Source organism: Myotis daubentonii, chromosome 9 (genome assembly GCF_963259705.1).
Source record: "Myotis daubentonii chromosome 9, mMyoDau2.1, whole genome shotgun sequence".
NCBI classification, from domain to species: Eukaryota; Metazoa; Chordata; class Mammalia; order Chiroptera; family Vespertilionidae; genus Myotis; species Myotis daubentonii.
Window position 1 is genome coordinate 44684190 of NC_081848.1, and position 18133 is coordinate 44702322.

Sequence of the window (18133 nt, forward strand, 5' to 3'; positions counted from 1 at the left end):
GGAGTAGAAGCTTTTAATTTTAAATACTATTAAGGTAGATGGACAACGATTCTATATGATTATTTTGAAGAATAACATAAGACATGTTCATGATTCTCAGAAATCTAAGTGGTCAAGTTACAGAAGACATTTTGCCACTTCCTCTATGGGTAACAGGTATTCCTTCTCTCTCTCTCTCTCTCTCTCTCTCTCTCTCTCTCTCTCTCTCTCTCTCTCTCCTCCTTTACCTCTTTTGCTCTTCCTCCTATTTCTCTTTCTTTTGTTATCATCTTTCTTTTTTTCTCTCTCTTTCTCTCTCCTTCCAATATTTCTCTGTCAGCCTGTTTTAGTGTATCTTACTATAGCTTTCTCCTCCTGCCCTGTCCTTCCCCTCCTACCTTTGTTTAGTATTCTGTTCCATTTACTCTCAAAACATAAACAGCTTTTTTTCTTATTGGTTTCATTGAGTAGTCGATTGATTCAGTAAATGGATTACTTTAGATAATGAGGAGACCGAATTAAGTCCCCAAATTAATGAGCATGCCACAGGACCAGAATGTGATGAGCATGGGGGAACAGCATTTAAAAATATATTCATCAAAAGCTACATTAGAAGGAATTAGAAACAAGAAAGTGTAGGTAAAGGCAGGAGGCCTGGGAACTAAGCAGAAGGAAAATGTATTCTTACAGGTATTAGAAATTTAGTGTTTAAAACTAAATACATAAGCATCTCATTAAAATAGTTTTTATATGGTTTATAGAAGCAGTATTCATTTGGATACAATTTGGTCATATCAAATCTCTCTCTCCTCTTCTTGAAAATAATTTTTAATTGCCTGGTCTTGTTTATACACGTTGGTTGTAAAAGTAATTTGCTTTACAAAAATCAACTGTGTGTTTGTTAAGAAAACATAGAATTTCTGCAATGCAATATGCTGAGAGTGAAACGTATAGATCTACAAAATACTACCAAACTGCTCAATAGGAAGAGCCTATTTCTATTTGGGGAGTGAATACACGCTCAGATAGCAGGCATAAATTAACTATTGTTATGGACTCCCAGGACTACTTTTCTATTAGGTACACAAAGGCATTTCCAGAACAGAAAACAACATGAGGATGATCGGAGAAATTTGATAAAACCTTATTTTTGCAGATTCATATATAAGGTGGAGCAGTAGAGTTAATACAGAGATTGAAAGGACCAAACAAGTAGGGTAAGATTTACATCAGGTCATGTACCACCTGTTTTCTATGTTAAAGAATTTGATATTTGACTTTACTTACTAGATTTATTACATGAGAGGTTCTCTCATGTATAAGCGAGGGGCAAATTATATTGTTATGAGGAAAAGAGAGAATCTGGATACATAACATGGACTTAAGTTGTAAGAGAATATTATTATTTTGTTGTTTCACAGATAACTGCTATGTTTGGACCTTATTGAACATTAGTGCTTTCACATTATTCTTACATTTAATTGTAAATTTTAAAATTAAAACTATAAGTAGATCCTCTAATATACTCAAAGTACAGTGATACACTTTGAACATTATTGGTTAATGGATTTCATTCTAAGATATACACGTATGGATTATAAGACTAAGAAAGAGGTGCCCACAAATTTAGGTACGGGAATCCAACCATAGTATATTTGAAATCAGTACTAGTATGACCTTAAATTTAAAGTAAAAATACACAAACAAATTATTCAAAATCATAAAATAGGTAATACTTCTAAAGCTCTTATTGTGTATCAGGCATAGTTTTATATACTTTATATATATAGTTTGATTTCATTCTAGCAGCAATCCTCCGGTATAGGTGCCATTTCTATGCTGTAACAGGTGAACAAAATGAGAAGTGCAGACTTAGTTTGCCCAATGTCATGCAGCAGTGAGACATGGAGCCTGGATTCCAAACCAGCCAGTGTGATTCCAGTTCAATTTTTACAACTATACTACAATGTAATGATATGTATAATTTAAATGAAATACTTTTTTTTCACAATGGAACTTTTCATGATTCAGTATTAAGTGAAAATGTGTAAGTTATAAAATTGTATACAATATGCAGAATTTCAAAAAATGTAATTTTTACATATAAATTTATCAGAATTTAAGCAATTTATGCCTAGGCAGTGAGATTTCTTTTTTGGAAGTTTTGTTAATTACCAAAATGTTTAATTTTGGACATATGTGATTTTATCATCATAAGATACCATTAAACCATGGAAGAAATAAAAGATAATTAAATGAAAGTAACATTTGGTATCTACTATTTAATCATTTCTTCTATTTCACATTTTTGGTTTACTTTTTAACCTAACTTAAAAATGAAAGCTTTTGCCAATGTTCCTAAATACACATAACACTCCTGTATTTCACATCTTAATTATTGACCATCACTATCCCATTTCCAACACCTTAAGGAAATAAAACATGGATTTATCCTTGACACATCTCTTTCTCTCACAATCCACATACAAATTTTGAGTCAACTGCCTTTACTCTGCCTTCAAATTATATGCAAAATCTGAGCATTTGTTGAGATAAAGCCAAGCTTTGAGTATTTCTTGAGATAAATCCAAGTTATTAATTTAATTACTAAAATTCAAAATAAAAGATCTGTAAAAGAAATAAGATATATATTTGAGATTGTGTGGCAGGAAAATACATCTTAAAAAGAACACAGAAGATAACTTGGATTTTATCAATATTAAAATATTTTATTGTTTAAGGAAACAAAAGATGAAAGGGCAAACCACAGACAGGGAAAAAATATTTATAATACATAGTTCTAACAAAGGTTATGTAACCAAACACATAAAGATCCTATCTAATAATAGACTAACATGGTAATTAACCATACCTCCGCTACGCTTCCCATTGGCTAATCAGGGTGATATGCAAATTAACTGTCAACCAAGATGGCGGTTGGCAGCCACGCAGATGAAGCGAACAGGAGGCTTGCTTGCTCCAGTGATGGAGGAAGCCAAGGTTCCCCGCCTGCCGCAGCCCAGCTCTGAGCTGCACTCTAAGCAACAATGTTGCAATTATAGAAGCTAAACAAACCCAGAAACCTGCTTTCAGCCAGCTGGCCTCAGAGCTGGAGCCGCAACAAAGTTTCAATTACAAAAGGTAAATAAATCCCAGAATAAAAAAAGAAAAAAAGGAGAGACTGGGAGTTTCAGTTGCAGGCTTGGCTCACCTGGAAAAAGCCCTCAGCCTCTCATCCAGGCTAGCCAGGCACCCCAGTGGGGACCCCCACCCTGAAGGGAGTGCGGGCATCTTGAAAACAGCCCTCAGCCCCTCATCCAGGCTGGCCAGGCACGCCAGTGGGGACCCCCACCCTGAAGGGGGTATGGGCAGCCTGAAAACAGCCCTCAGCCCCTCATCCAGGCTGGCCAGGCACCCCAGTGGAGACCCCCACCCTGAAGCGAGTGCGGGCAGCCTGAAAACAGCCCTCAGCCCCTCACCCAGGCTGGCCAGGCACCCCAGTGGGGACCCCCACCCTGATCCGGGACACCATTCAGGGCAAATCAGCCGGTCCCCACCCGTGCACCAGGCCTCTATCCTATATAGTAAAAGGGTAATATGCAAACTGACCCTAATAGCAGAAAGACTGGGAATGACTGGTCACTATGACACACACTGACCACCAGGGGGCAGATGCTCAATGCAGGAACTGCCCCCTGGTGGTCAGGGCACTCCCACATGGAGGAGCTCTGCTCAGCCACAAGCCAGGCTGATGGCTGCCAATACAGTGGTGGTGGTGGTGGTGGGAGCCTCTCCTGCCTCCTCAGCAGTGCTAAGGATGTCTGACTGCAGCTTAAATCTGCTCCCTGCTGGCAAGTGGACATCCCCCAAGGGCTGCTGGGCTTCCAGAGGGATGTCTGATTGTCATCTTAGGCCCAATCCCCTGGGAAGCAGGCCACAGCCAGCAGATGGTCATCCCCCGAGGGGTCCCAGACTGCAAGAAGGCACAGGCCGGGCTGAGGGACCCCCCGCCCCCCCGTGCACAAATTTTTGTGCACCGGGCCTCTAGTATTCTATAAGTCCATTATTATGAGATAAAAATATAAAAGAGTGGGCAAAGAACTTGGACATGTACTCATAAAAAAGATAAGTAATATCAAATTAATACAAGAAAAATGCCTGGAAATTTTAATCATAAAGAAAAATACAAGTTTTCGCTTTAATAAAATAGCCTTTCATGACTCAGTAGATGCAGACAAATGATTGACAACATGAAGTGGTGACAATACAAAATGACAATACAAATAGGGAACAATTATAAATCTCATAAATTGATGGTGGAGGGTGAAAAGTATTATAATGTTAAATGTACATTCTGCTACACCCCTCCTATGACCTAAAAATTTCACTTTGTAAAGCATACAAAAAGGAGAAAATAATACAACCTGCTAAATAAAATTATAAGGGACAGAGAATGCAGCAATGGATATTGAGAAGTGTTCTGAAAAGAAGATGGAAATAAGATACTTTCAGAGGAGAGCCAACATAAATACATATTTTGACATAGTTATTGTAAGAAAGTATTTTTCTAACTTAAATTTCATAAAATTTCACAATGAAAATCAGTTAGTAGTGTCATTATGTTTCCATTCCTTATTTCTGTAATAATATTTTCTTCACACAATCATAGATCTGCTTAGTTCTGACTCCATATATGACAGGGTTGAGCATTGGTGGAACTATGACATAAAGATTGGCCAGGAGTATGTGGATATAGCGAGGGACATTTTGGCCAAAGCGATGTGTCATGAAGGAAAAGAGGGCTGGTGTGTATAAGGCAAGAATCACACAAACATGAGAACCGCATGTGCTAAGAGACTTGAGTCGGGCTTCATTGGAAGGAAGACGGAAAACAGCACGGAGTATCTGAACATAAGAAAGGGCAATGGATATAATGTCAAACACTAGATTACAAATTGCACATAAACCATAAATAATATTGATCTTGATGCTGGCACAAGATAGGCGAGCAAGACCCATGTGCTCACAGTAGGTATGAGGAATGACACGATTCCCACAGAAGGGCAATCGCAAAATGAGAAATACAAATGGAATCACAACAATAAGTGACCGCACTACCACTCCAAGACCAATCACAGACACAATTTTGTTGGTGAGGATGGTGCTATATTGGAGTGGATTGCAGATGGCCACATAACGGTCATAAGCCATTACCAAGAGGACTGATGATTCCATCAGTGTAAAATTGTGAATGAAAAACATCTGGGTGAGGCAGGCATCAAAGATGATCTCCCTAAGATTGAACCAGAAGATTCCAAGCATCTTTGGGATAGTAGCTGTGGAGAGACCCAAGTCAATGGTGGCCAGCATGGCCAGGAAGTAGAACATCGGCTGGTGGAGGCTGCTTTCAGCCTGGATCACAAACAGAATAATGAGGTTCCCTATGAGTGCAATCATGTACACAGCACAGAAGGGTAAGCCAATCCAAATGTGGAGCATTTCCAGTCCTGGGACCCCCAGCAACAAGAAGGAGGAGGGGTGAAACTGAGTGTCATTGGGAAGAGACATCCTGATAGGTAATGCATAAGTCTTCAGAAATTTATGTTCATCCAATATACGAGTCACCAGGGAGTGTTCCGTAGCTTTGAAGACCTAAATATAATTTAAGAACACTTAAGCCAACTTCTCTCATTATCGCTATTATCACCAATGGAGTTATTATCACCAATAGAGTTATCACCAATAGAATCTCCCCTTCAAGTTTGACTAATGTAGGATTCTGCCAGCTTATAAATATAGTGATGACAATTAGTTCCAGTTAATTAAATGACAACACACAGGGATAATAACTATCAACAAAAGAAGGAAGTCATCAACATTTATTACAAAATATAAAATGTACTTTAAAGGGTTAAAATTGGTCCATCTGATAGTATTGAGCCATGTTTTTATTGATTTTTTTTTTCAGAGAGAGAGGTTTTTTGATTACCTTGTGAGTCCCTATTAAGCTTTTGTTAACTTGATTTGTGTTAGAGCACACAAAGATTGATGGAACACATCCTCTCAGCATTCTGTATCATCATTTAGGGGGACAGTATAATTTTGTGTTCAAGAACAAGGGCTCTAGAGTCAGAACACTTCTATTGTTGCTAAATACTTCTAAAAGTGACATTAGAAAAGTTATTTGGCCCAGCCGCTGTGGCTAACTGGTTGAGCGTTCACAAGGAGTTCATGGTTCGATTTGCAGTCAGGGCACATGCCTGGGTTTTGAGCTCAATTCCCAGGAGTTATGCAGGAAGCAGCTGATTGATGATTCTCTTTCATCACTGATGTTTCTATCTCTCTCTTTCTCTCCCTTCCTCTCTATAAAATCAATTAAAAAATAAAGAAATAAAAGTTATTTGCATTTGTGCATATATATAAGTAAAAGGATGGGAATTGTTCTGTATGTATCTAAATTTAGAGAATACTAACACCATTAATTTCATTATGGATAATTATTTTTAAATCTCTTCTGTTTTTAAAGTCCATAAAGGAAACTGTACAAATCTAAGCTTTTCTCTGTCTAATTAATCCTCTCTCTCAATGCACTGCCTTTCAAAATATGAGAAAAGATGAGAGTTACCTTGCACATAACTCAGGGAAAATTAACATTTGTCATCAAATAAAAGCTCTCGCAATCTTACAGTATTCTACCCTTAGGTTTATGTATATATACATTGAGCTAAAGCATTTTTTTATGATTTCCCTTTTTTTGGTCTTAATATAAACAAACCTCTCTTTATATATTTTATGTATATTTGTGATTCCATAACCATTCTCATAATTCACATAAACTATAACCTTCACTTCTACTTGTTCTATCTTATTACACAATTTAAACACATTTTATCAATAGAAAATATGTGGACAAATTATGTAGTGAAAACATTCACACTGAAATAAATATAAAGGTCCAATCACATAAGATAAGTCTTGTCCTTATTTGCAATCAGAAATTAAAAATTAAAAATGATTATAATTCATACATTATATTTTTAAACAACAGAATATGAAGATTTATGATAACGAGTTAGTCTGTGTTAAAGAGCGACTATTGTGCACAACTGATTGGAGAAATTAACCTAACATTTAGTGAAGATTGTTTAGTAATCATTATTATTAAAGGCAAAAATTTGGGCAGAGCAATTTAACTACTTGCCATAATAGGGACTAATATTCACATATACACATGGATGTACTAGTATATATAGTGACTCTTATTGAAAAAGTGCCTGTAATAAAGTAGAAGTTGAAACATTGAAAGTGTCCATTAATAAAGCAATATTAAACTTAAAAATCTGTGGCATTTTTTTATGTAGTACTCAGAAGCACTTAGAATAAAGTATATTTATATAAACTGACAGAAAAACATCTAAATGAAAAAACAAAGTAGAAATTTGATTTTTTTCATTAACATTAAAACACAATAAAAGCAAACATATGCATGTGTATTTATGAATGTGGTCATATAAATATACACATTTATATATAATTATGAATATTATTATATAATTATGTATACTATTATATAATACTTTATATATATGTATATATAACCAAATACACACACATATAAGTATATATATATACTTATATATACAGAAACGATCTAAAAAGGATCATATTTAAGTTAGGAGATGTCTAAAATGTGGGATGGATGGAAAGGTATACAGACAGCATAATTTAGTTGTATCACTATGATTTGATTTTTTTAACAGTGCCAATGTATTCTATATATTCATATATTACCTGTGTATTTTGAAGTAAGTAGATTAATAATGCAGAGTTACAATTGTATTCATCAGACAAAAAGGAAATTACAAATAAGATTTGGCCTTCCATGTCATCTAAAATATTAAGAATTTTTCTAAACTCTTGAAATACAGTTTCCCTTATTTCTCCACATAGAGAACTGTTCACCTATTTAATTCATGGAAGTGATGACATGTGTTTGTTCTTCATGATATATCTCCACACACCAAACCTCTCAGTAACTTGGTTAGAATCAAAGACTACTCACATGTCAGCTCCTTGAGTTTATTTTTCTAGAAACTTTTATCCATCAATCATGCCCATCTTTAGTGTCCCTATGGTCTGTGCTCTTACCTGTCTCCTATCTCATCACTTTTGTTTTATATTTCTGCATATTTTTCCTTTATTATATTACAAATTCTTACTTGGCAGAGGACATGCATTTTCACACATTTGCTGTTCCTATGAATGAATAAAGAAAAAGAGAAAGGGAGAAAATAAGAGATTTCTATTCATTTTCTGGTAAATAATTTCAGTATAAATTTAAGACAGTGAAATCACAGTGAATCTATTTTAGTCCATACTATTTCTAAACACTGTACAATAACAGTTTCCTTGATTATAATATTAAATCTTTCAAACACACCCAGGATCACTCTCCAACAAAACTGAATTCTGTCTGCATTTTGTCCCTTGTCTAAATACAGGATAGAGAAAAAGAGAGAATGGAGTGAAACTCATGTTTGCTTTTGGGGAGGAATAAAGTAAAGTATAATATCTTCTACATAAATTCTATACTGTATTCCTATCCATCTCTTAATAAAAGTAAAATAAGTCTGAGTGAGTTGGTTTATACTATGTATTGTATTATTTTTATTGAAGACATTACCATTTAAACCTTAAGGGAATTTCTGGATAATCACAACACAGATTAAAAACAAGCTAAGAAGATTCATTTAAGTTTCCTTAAAATACTCTACTATATATTCAAGGAGTTGGAATGTGAACCCAAGTATAATTATATTTGGGATCTTCACATTATCCCTTAAGAGATGAGTACTCCATAGGATTTTGTAAATGTAAAACAACAATGCATGTAAGGCTGCTTTGAGGAGCATGAAACATTGCTCAAGTATCGTAGATTTGCTCAGAATTGTGATTGATGCATCTATACTCCCAGCCTTGCTTCATCAGCCTTCCTCTGATGTACTGAACTAAGCAGAGAAACCCATGCCTGGATTTATTCTCAAAGAAAGTTGGAGTCTAACTAATCCCAACCCATAGCAGAGTAAAACAGAGGTAGTTACTCAGGCGTCACAAACCCAAATGGGTTCAGTTTTCCTAAGAAAATTTACACTAGCCTGTTTCTCACTAGAGTGCTGAAACCACGACACAGGTGAGAGTGACTGCACATTGTCATACCTCACCAGGGGTTCTGTGCGGATCAGGATGAGCACCTACCTGGTTTGAGGAAGACATTAGTTCTCACAAGACTTGCAACTTTTCTGAATGGCTCAGTTATAGACTTGTCTCCTAATTTCTGAGACTCCCATGGGTATGGAGTGGAGATGGCCTCCCTATGGTGTCAAGGAAATAAACCATTGGGAGTTGGAGATGTGAATTCAGAATTCAGGTTCTAAGTCTTTAGAGTTCACTTTTTTAAAAAAAACTTTTTATTTTTTAGTTGCAATTGATATACAATGTTATATTAGTTTCAGGTGTAAAATCCAGTTATTAGATATTTTATGACTTACTAATTGCATTTTAGAACTTAATAACTTATCATCCCATTTAATCTAGTACCCAGCTGACATCATACACAGTTACTAGGATATTATTGACTATACTCCCTATGCTGTACTATACATCCCCGTGACTGTTCCGTAACTACCAATTTGAATTTGTTATTCCCTTCACCTTTTTCACACATCCCCCTCCATCTGGCAAACAATCAAAATGTTTCCTGTATCCGTGAGTTTATTTCTGTTTTGTTCGTATTGTTCTTTTAAAGATTAAATTTTTGATAGGCATTTATTGCCATTTATTATTCATATTTTATATATTTTTCCTTTTCTTAAAGAAGATCCTTTAACATTTTATGTAATACTGGTCTAGTGGTAATGAACTACTTCAGCTTTTCTTGTCTGGGAAGCTCTATCTGTCCTTTGATTCTAAATGAAAGCTTTGCTAGGTAATCTTGGTTGTAGATTCTTGCTTTTTATCACATTGAATATTTTGAGCCAAGCCTTTCTGGTCTGCAAAGTTTCTGTTGAGAAATCAGCTGGGAGACCCCTTGTAGGTAACTAACTGCTTTTCTCTGCCTGCTTTTAGGATTCTGTCTTTGTCTTTAACCTTTGGCATTTTAATTATGATGTGTCTTGGTGTGGGCCTCTTTGGGTTCATCACATTCTGTGCTTCCTGAACTTGTATGTCTATTTCCTTCACCAGGTTAAGGAAATTTTTCATTATTATTATTTCACATAGGTTTTCAATTCCTTGCTCTCCCTCTCTTCTCCTCCTGGCACCTTAATGATGCCCATGTTGGTATGCTTAAAGTTATTCTAGAGACTCCTTAGACAATCCTAATTTTTTAAAATTCCTTTTTCTTTTTTCTGTTCTGATGGGGTGTTTTCTGCTTCCTTATCTTCTAAATCTCCAATTTGATCCTCTGCTTCATCTACTCTCCTGCTGATTTCCTGTAATGTATTCATTTCAGTTAGTATATCCTTCATTTCTGATTGGTTCTTTTTTATGCTGTTGAAGTTCTCTCTAAGTTCAACTACTCTTCTCCAAGTTCATTGAGCATCCTTATAACCAGTATTTTGAACTCTACATCTGGTAGATTGCTTTTCTCCATTTTGTTCAGTTCTTTTTATGGAGTTTTGTTCTGTCCTTTTGTTTGGCGCATGTTTCTTTGTTTCCTTATTTTCTCAGTCTCCCTCTATGTTTCCATGTATTAGGTAGAGCTGCTACATCTCCTGGGCTTGGTAAAGTTGCCTTATATAATAGGTGTCCTGTAGGGTCCAGTGGCACAGGCTTCCTGATTACCCAAGCTGGACACTCCGGGTGCACCCTCTGTATGAATTCTGTGCACACACCTGTTGTAGTTGAGCCTTGATTGCTGTTGGCATGTCAATGTGAGGGATTTAACCCCAGGACGATTGACTGCAAGGACTAGCTTCTATAACCATGGAGGATCAGCTGTGCAGGGGCCCACTTCATGGAGCAGGACTTACTGCAGCTGACCTCTGGTGCTCATTGAGTTTCCTTCTTGAGTGTATTGATTGTGGAGGTGGTTGGTTGGTGCTTCAGTGTGGTCTGAAGCTGTCCACTAGATGCACTGGCTTTGGAACCTCCTAGAACTGTGGTCGGCAAACTGCAGCTCGCGAGCCACATGCGGCTCTTTGGCCCCTTGAGTGTGGCTCTTCCTAAGCCTTAAGAGTACCCTAATTAAGTTAATAACAATGTACCTACCTATATAGTTTAAGTTTAAAAAATTTGGCTCTCAAAAGAAATTTCAATCATTGTACTATTGATATTTGGCTCTGTTGACTAATGAGTTTGCCGACCACTGTCCTAGAAGATGCAGGCCAAGGTCAGCCACCATCTGTATTTACCTGGGGCACTAGCCATCAGCTATAAAATGATCTGTAGATGGCTGCTACTTGTGCAGGGCTTGGAGGTGCCCAGGAGAGGCCAAGCTTAGTGAGAGGTACAGTGTGACTTAGTGAGAGGTACAGAGCATACTGAAGCCTGATGATACTTGTTTGAGAAATTTTAAGCAAGTGTGAAGCATGAGCCAAGACAGGCCATTCATATAGAAAAGCCACTGGAAGCAGCATGGGTGGGCCCACAAGTTAGGTGGGCTGGGGTCTCAGGGAATTATCAGGGTAGAGCTTCTGCCTGCTCTGTGGGGGAAAGGCTCAGAAAAGGAACAATGGCCTCTGCCAGCCATTCTGTCTGGGAGAAAGCTGCCCCTAAAGATTTCATCCTGATACTTCAGTTCCTCCCCTTAGTTCCCTGGTTCCTTCCGCTCTGTTGTTCTAGCACTAGAGCTCAGAGCAGCCGTGGGCAAACTACGGCTCGCAGGCTGGATCTGGCCCGTTTGAAATGAATAAAACTAAAAAAATAAAAAAGACCATAACCTTTTATGTAATGATGTTTACTTTGAATTTAAATTAGTTCACACAAATACTCCGTCCATGCTTTTGTTCCGGCCCTCCGGTCCAGTTTAAGAACCCATTGTGGCCCTCGAGTCAAAAAGTTTGCCCACCCCTGGCTCAGAGTGATGAGTCCAAGAAAGTCTGTGTATGGGCCCTTTAAGATAAATGGCTGGGACTCCAGCAGTCCTCTGTCTCACTCACCTACAATCGCTACTGGTTTTTACAGCCAGAAATTATGGGGACCTCTCTTTCTGGCACTGGGACTCAGGGGATCCTGGGGGGGGGAGGGGAGGCTGGGACTCCTCTCTCCTCAAGGGGGACTTCTGCAACTGAGATACCCTCCCTATGATTTATTTATTTATTTATTCTCACCCTAGGATATGTTTCCACTGATTTTAGAGTGAGTGGAGAGAGAGAGAGAGAGAAAGTGAGAGAGAGGAAGAGAGAGAGAGAGAGAGAGAGAGAGAGAGAGAGAGAGAGAGAGAGAGAGATTGGTGTGATAGAGAAACATTGATCAGTTGCCTCCTGTATGCACCTTAACAGGTAATCGAACCTGCAGACTAGTAAGTGCCCTGATCAGGAACTGAGCTCACAACTTTTTGCTATATAGGACTTTGCTCCAATCAACTGAGCCACCTGGCCAGGGCCCTCCTGTTTTTTATCTGCCACATGTGAGTTTGGGACCAGCCTGTTCCACACCTCTACTTCTCCTACCAGTCTCCAAATGGCTTGTTATTTATATCTTTAGTTGTAGGACATCTGTTCAATTAGATTTCAGTCAGTTCTGAATGATGGTTGTTCTGTAGTTAGTTGCAATATTTTAAAAAAATATTTTTTACTGATTTTTTACAGAGAGGAAGGGAGAGGGATAGAGTTAGAGACATTGATGAGAGAGAAACATTGATCAGCTGCCTCCTGCACACCTCCTACTGGGAATGTGCCTGCAACCAAGGTACATGCACTTGACCGGAATCGAACCTGGGACCTTTCAGTCCTCAGGCCGATGCTCTACCACTGAGCCAAACAGGTTAGGGCATTAGTTGTAATTTTGATGTAGTTGTAAGAAGATTCAAGTACTGCATTTATATATGCTGCCATCTTGACCAGAAGCCCTAGCGTTAACAACTTCATACCAGGAGAATTCAAGAAGGGTTGGGGGAGAGAAGGTGAGTCTTTCTTTATATTTCTCCGAAATCATATGTATGTACCAAGGAAGGAAATCTAGTGTATAATCCCTTCATTTTAAATAATGCCTTTTTATTTCTATTACTAGAGACCCAGTGCACAAAAATTTATGCACCTGGGGGGAGGTCCCTCAGCCCAGTCTGTGCCCTCTCACAGTCTGGGACCCCTCGAGGGATGACCACCTGCTGGCTTAGGCCTGCTCCCCAGGGGATTGGAGAGTGGGCCTAAGATGGCAATCAGACATCCCATGGCAGCCCGGCAGCCCTTAGGGGATGTGCACTTGCCATCAGGGAGCAGACCTAAGCTGCAGTTGGATATCCTTAGCGCTGCTGAGGAGGCAGAAGAGGCTCCCACCACCACCGCTGTACTGGCAGCCATCAGTCTGACTTGTGGCTGAGCAGAGCTCCTCCATGTGGGGGCTCACTGACCACCAGAGGGTGGCTCCTGCATTGAGTGTCTAACCCCTGGTGGTCAGTGTGTGTCATAGTGACCAGTCATTCCCAGTCTTTCTGCTGTTAGGGTCAGTTTGCATATTACCCTTTTACTATATAGCTTAAAGACCTGGTGCACGCGTGGGGGCCGGCTGGTTTGTCCTGAATGGTGTCCCATATCAGGGTGGGAGTTCCTCTTGGCCAGCTTGGGTGAGGGATTGATGGATGTTTTCAGGCTGCCCGCACCCCCTTTGGGTGGGGGTCCCCACTGGGGTGCCTGGCCAGCCTGGATGAGGGGCTGATGGCTGTTTTCAGGCTGCCCGCACCCCCCTCAGGGTGGGGGTCCCCACTGGGGTGCCTGGCCAGCCTGGATGAGGGGCTGAGGGCTGTTTTCAGGCAGGCCAAGCCTGCAACTGAAGCTCCCAGTCTCTCCTTTTTCTCTTTTCTTTTTTTATTCTGGGATTTATTTACCTTTTGTAATTGAAACTTTGTTGCGGCTCCAGCTCCGAGGTGGGCTGGCTGAAAGCAGGTATCTGGGGTTTGTTTAGCTTCTATAATTGCAATATTGTTGCTTAGAGTGCAGCTCAGAGCCTAGCCGTGGCAGGCGGGGAACCTTGGCCTCCTCCATCACTGGAGCAAGCAAATCTCATGTTCGCTTCAGCTGAGTGGCTGCCGGACGCCATCTTGGTTGGCAGTTAATTTGCATATCACCCTGATTAGCCAATGGGAAGTGTAGCGGAGGTATGGTTAATTACCATGTTTGTCTATTATTAGATAGGATAGAAAGACAGAAAGAAAAAACTAACATTAACCATAATGTAACCTTGATATTTCATTTAACAGTATTCCATGATTTTCATATTTATATGATTTTGAATATTTCAATCATGTTTGACTTTAAATTTTTATATTGTGTTGTGATATACATGTTAATTCTCTTCATAGTTCATCAGAATAAATTTAAGTAAAATATTTAATTATATCATGTTGTGATGTACATCTTAATTCTTTTCATAGTTCATCAGAATAAATTTCAAGTAAAATATTTAATTATATGAAATAAAATTGAATTTTGATGAACATGTAATTGCACCTAAACATCAATGTGGAAAATTTGATATCTTTAAGCATGCAATCCTCTCAGCAATCTAGATTTAGTGTGCTTTCACATGTACTCCAAGCTCCTTTAAGATATCTGAACAATTTTTTAAAAAATTTATTGGGATGGCATTGGTTTATAAAATCACATAAGTTAGAAGTTTACAGTTCTGTACTATATCATCTGTATATTGAATTATGTATGAACCACATAAATTCAAATCTCTTTCTGTCACCATATATTTGATCCCCTGTACTTACACTCCACTATCTACCCATCCCACCCTCCTTCTCCTCTACTAACCACCATAGTATTGCCTGTCAAGCTTCTGTTTGTCTTATTTGAACATTTTTAAGTCTTTTTTAATGTCAATGCTACCAAATTTTAAAATGCAGAACTTGAAATTATATCATTTTATTTTTACACTTAATTGCATTTTTTATGTATATCTTAAGTATGAGACTTCTATAAATCACAATGCAAATTTGCCTACTCCCTAAAATTTCTGTGTAAACCTAAATAAATACCTGTGTCACTTTAACAGTTATTTGAAGACATGCAAAGAGGTGGGAAAAATTTTGAGTTGCCTGACAAGCACATCCCCAGCTGGATTTGAACAAGGTGAGAGTCTAGCTTTTGATTTTTAGCTGCAAACAAGTGTCATTTTTGTATTCTATTCAGTGCCATGTTTTTTTAATGCTTTTTTTTTTTTTTGACAACTCCACTGTTTAAAATGGCCCCAAGGACAGCACTGAAGTATAATGGACTAAATATTTTATTTATTTATTTATTTATTTATTTATTTATTTATTTATTTATTTATTTATGAAATGCACTGGAATAAAATAATACTTTGCTAGTGTCCTTAAGTGCAAGAAGGTTGTAATGTACTTTATGGAGAAAATACCTGTGTTATATAGGCTTCTTTCAAGTATGAGTTATAACACTGTTGGTTGTGAGTTCAAAGTTAATGAATGAAAAATATGGTACACCCAGACAAAGGGAGAGGGAATTTGTCTATCTGTATATGAAGCCATGCTGGAATGTACTAAAGAAAATTCTGTTGTGTGTGGTAAAGGAATGAAAAAGAGGCTAAATTTGTGGGTTCATGAGATAACAACTTATTTAAAAAAAGGTGAAGTGGACGGTACTGTTGCAAGGTCAAAGATATCACCATTATCCAGAGTCAGAAAAGCGTCACATTCTTATTGACTGTGCTGGCTAGCTAGCACATTTCAAAAGGCATCAAGGCATGAAGAGCAGTCAACCTACTGCTGAGGCAGGTTCTGCTTATCAGGAGGCCAGAGAAAAAATTTTTAAATGTCTGCTAAGTGTACAGGAGAAGGATTCTGTGAAAGAGCAGGTTTTCAACACTGATGAGACTGGCTTGTTGTGTAAGATGTTGTGAATGAAAGTATATAATGCAAGTGGATGCCTAAGCTCCTGGCTTTTAACCATTTAAAGATCATGCAATTAATAATTTGTAAGAAATATGTATTAAATGAGGTGTCTTTAAGGAGAAACACACTTAAAACAAGATTGCATATTTATTGATTGACAAAATGTGACAAGAGGCTACAGGAAGCTAGTTCTGCATTTCCCTTAGGAACAATAGTTGTATTTTTTAAATTTAGTGTTCAGAATGACTTTATAGAACACTAATGGGAATAATGAGAATCGACTATGTGTTCCTGCAAAAACATATATATGTGTGAACACACACATCCGCACAAACATACTGTCCGGGGGTGGGCTTGCTCTCTTTCCCCCATGGGAGAACTCATGGGCTGAGGGAATCTCTCCTGAGCAGAGCAGTGCTAGGTGGGAGGAGGGGTGATGTTGGTAAAGTAAAACTTTACTTCATATTCTTTCAATCTGTCTTTTCTCCTTCTATGCTCCACCGGGGTCATATAACCTCACCTCTGGATGCTGGAACTCTCACAAAGGTCTTTTCATAGATTTATGGTTGTTATCTTGGTGTTTCTATGGGGGGGAGGGGGGGGAGGGAGGGAAGGGGGGATACTACCTCCTATTCTGTCATCATATTACCCTAAATTTCACTTTCTGCCTTCATTTCCGTAGAAGCCAGAGCTCCTTATTTCTCTCTCTTATTGAGTTAGAGCCAGATTAGACACTAGATCCTCAGAGACCTGTGTCCTTTACAAAATGCCTCTAGGGGATTTTTCCATTGGAAGCTCCTCCCAGGCAAAGAGTAGTGCCCTCATAAAAATCGAGCAGGTTGAGACAAGATAGAGACAGGATTCCTGGTGCTCAGCCCGGTGAGTCTTCCCCATGTCGCAGCTCTCAGAGCATCCTTACTTCACAGTGATGGATGAAGGAAGAAAGAAACTTAGGAGAGGAAGAGAAGAGACACAGGATATGCTTTGGGGAAAGAAGACTAAGGCTGAAACTTAGGAAACGAATAGGATCACATTTTAAAAGGGCCATATAACACTAGATTTCAGCCTGAATCCTTTTGTTGTGCATTTTAGAAAAATCAATTTCTTGATATCTAAAAAATGACAGATAGCATAGTATTTTTTGGAATAGGTTCAAAAATATTTTAAATGAATTACTTGTTTAAAACTATGAACACATTTATCTTATCCGTATTTTATAGGTAAAAATACTCTTTGTTTGCTTTCTTTTCATTACAGAGTGAATAAGTTTTAAAGTTAGTTTCAACGCAATTAGTCTGATGGTGGAGCTCATGCTTTTAAGCATTGCAAAGTTCTGTGCTATAATAAACCCACAGAATGATGAGGATTTAAACTAGTTCTATCAGAATACAACAGATGTACTGATTTTAAAGATATTGAAGAAGTAGAATCAGTTGTGTTTTTAAATGCTTGGGAGGGGAGGAAGATGCTATTCAGATTTTTTCATCTAGCCAGTTCATGGAATAATAATGATGCAGGACAAACAAGTACAAAAGTTCATTTTTCTGTATGTCTTCAAATTATTGCTACACTGTCTTTTTACTTAACCAGCTAATAAGGCTCTATTGCTGAACACAATTATCTGAATTGAGAGATATAATTTCCTCATTATTTTGTTTTTGACTACAGAATATAATACCATCCTTCCCTCTAAGAACAACTAAAAAAACCTCACAAACCCCAGAAAGGCAGCTTATTCTCTTGTTTAATGATGAGCTCTGTCCCTACTAGCCAAAGTAATTCTATTTCTTGAGAATCTAGTGCACATAGGAATGATGAAAAAAAGGAAAACATTGTTTTCTTACTTTTCTGAGACTATTTGCCTACATTTCTGATCTGAGATGTTATTTATGAATACAAGAGCTTTATTTAATACAAGAACTTGCCATTGGAACTTACACTGATAAATCACAGAAAATTTTGCTTTCATAATTGGATCCTACTTTCATTCCTTATGTTGTCCATGTCACACCTTTTTTGCTGTCCTATGACCAGGCCAGAACATTATATTAGAAAGACTTTATTCCTTTAGACATTTCACAG

At 38.0% G+C, this 18133-nt stretch overlaps 1 protein-coding gene across 1 annotated transcript; it reads right to left on the reverse strand.

Moving 5' to 3' along the window:
* Positions 1–4611: 4611 nt before the first annotated feature.
* Positions 4612–5553, reverse strand: LOC132242119 (olfactory receptor 52E2). The gene has a single exon (XM_059711035.1). It carries the CDS (start codon positions 5545–5547, stop codon positions 4612–4614), a length of 936 nt encoding a protein of 311 aa, XP_059567018.1. The 5' UTR covers positions 5548–5553.
* Between the last annotated feature and the right edge of the window lie 12580 nt (positions 5554–18133).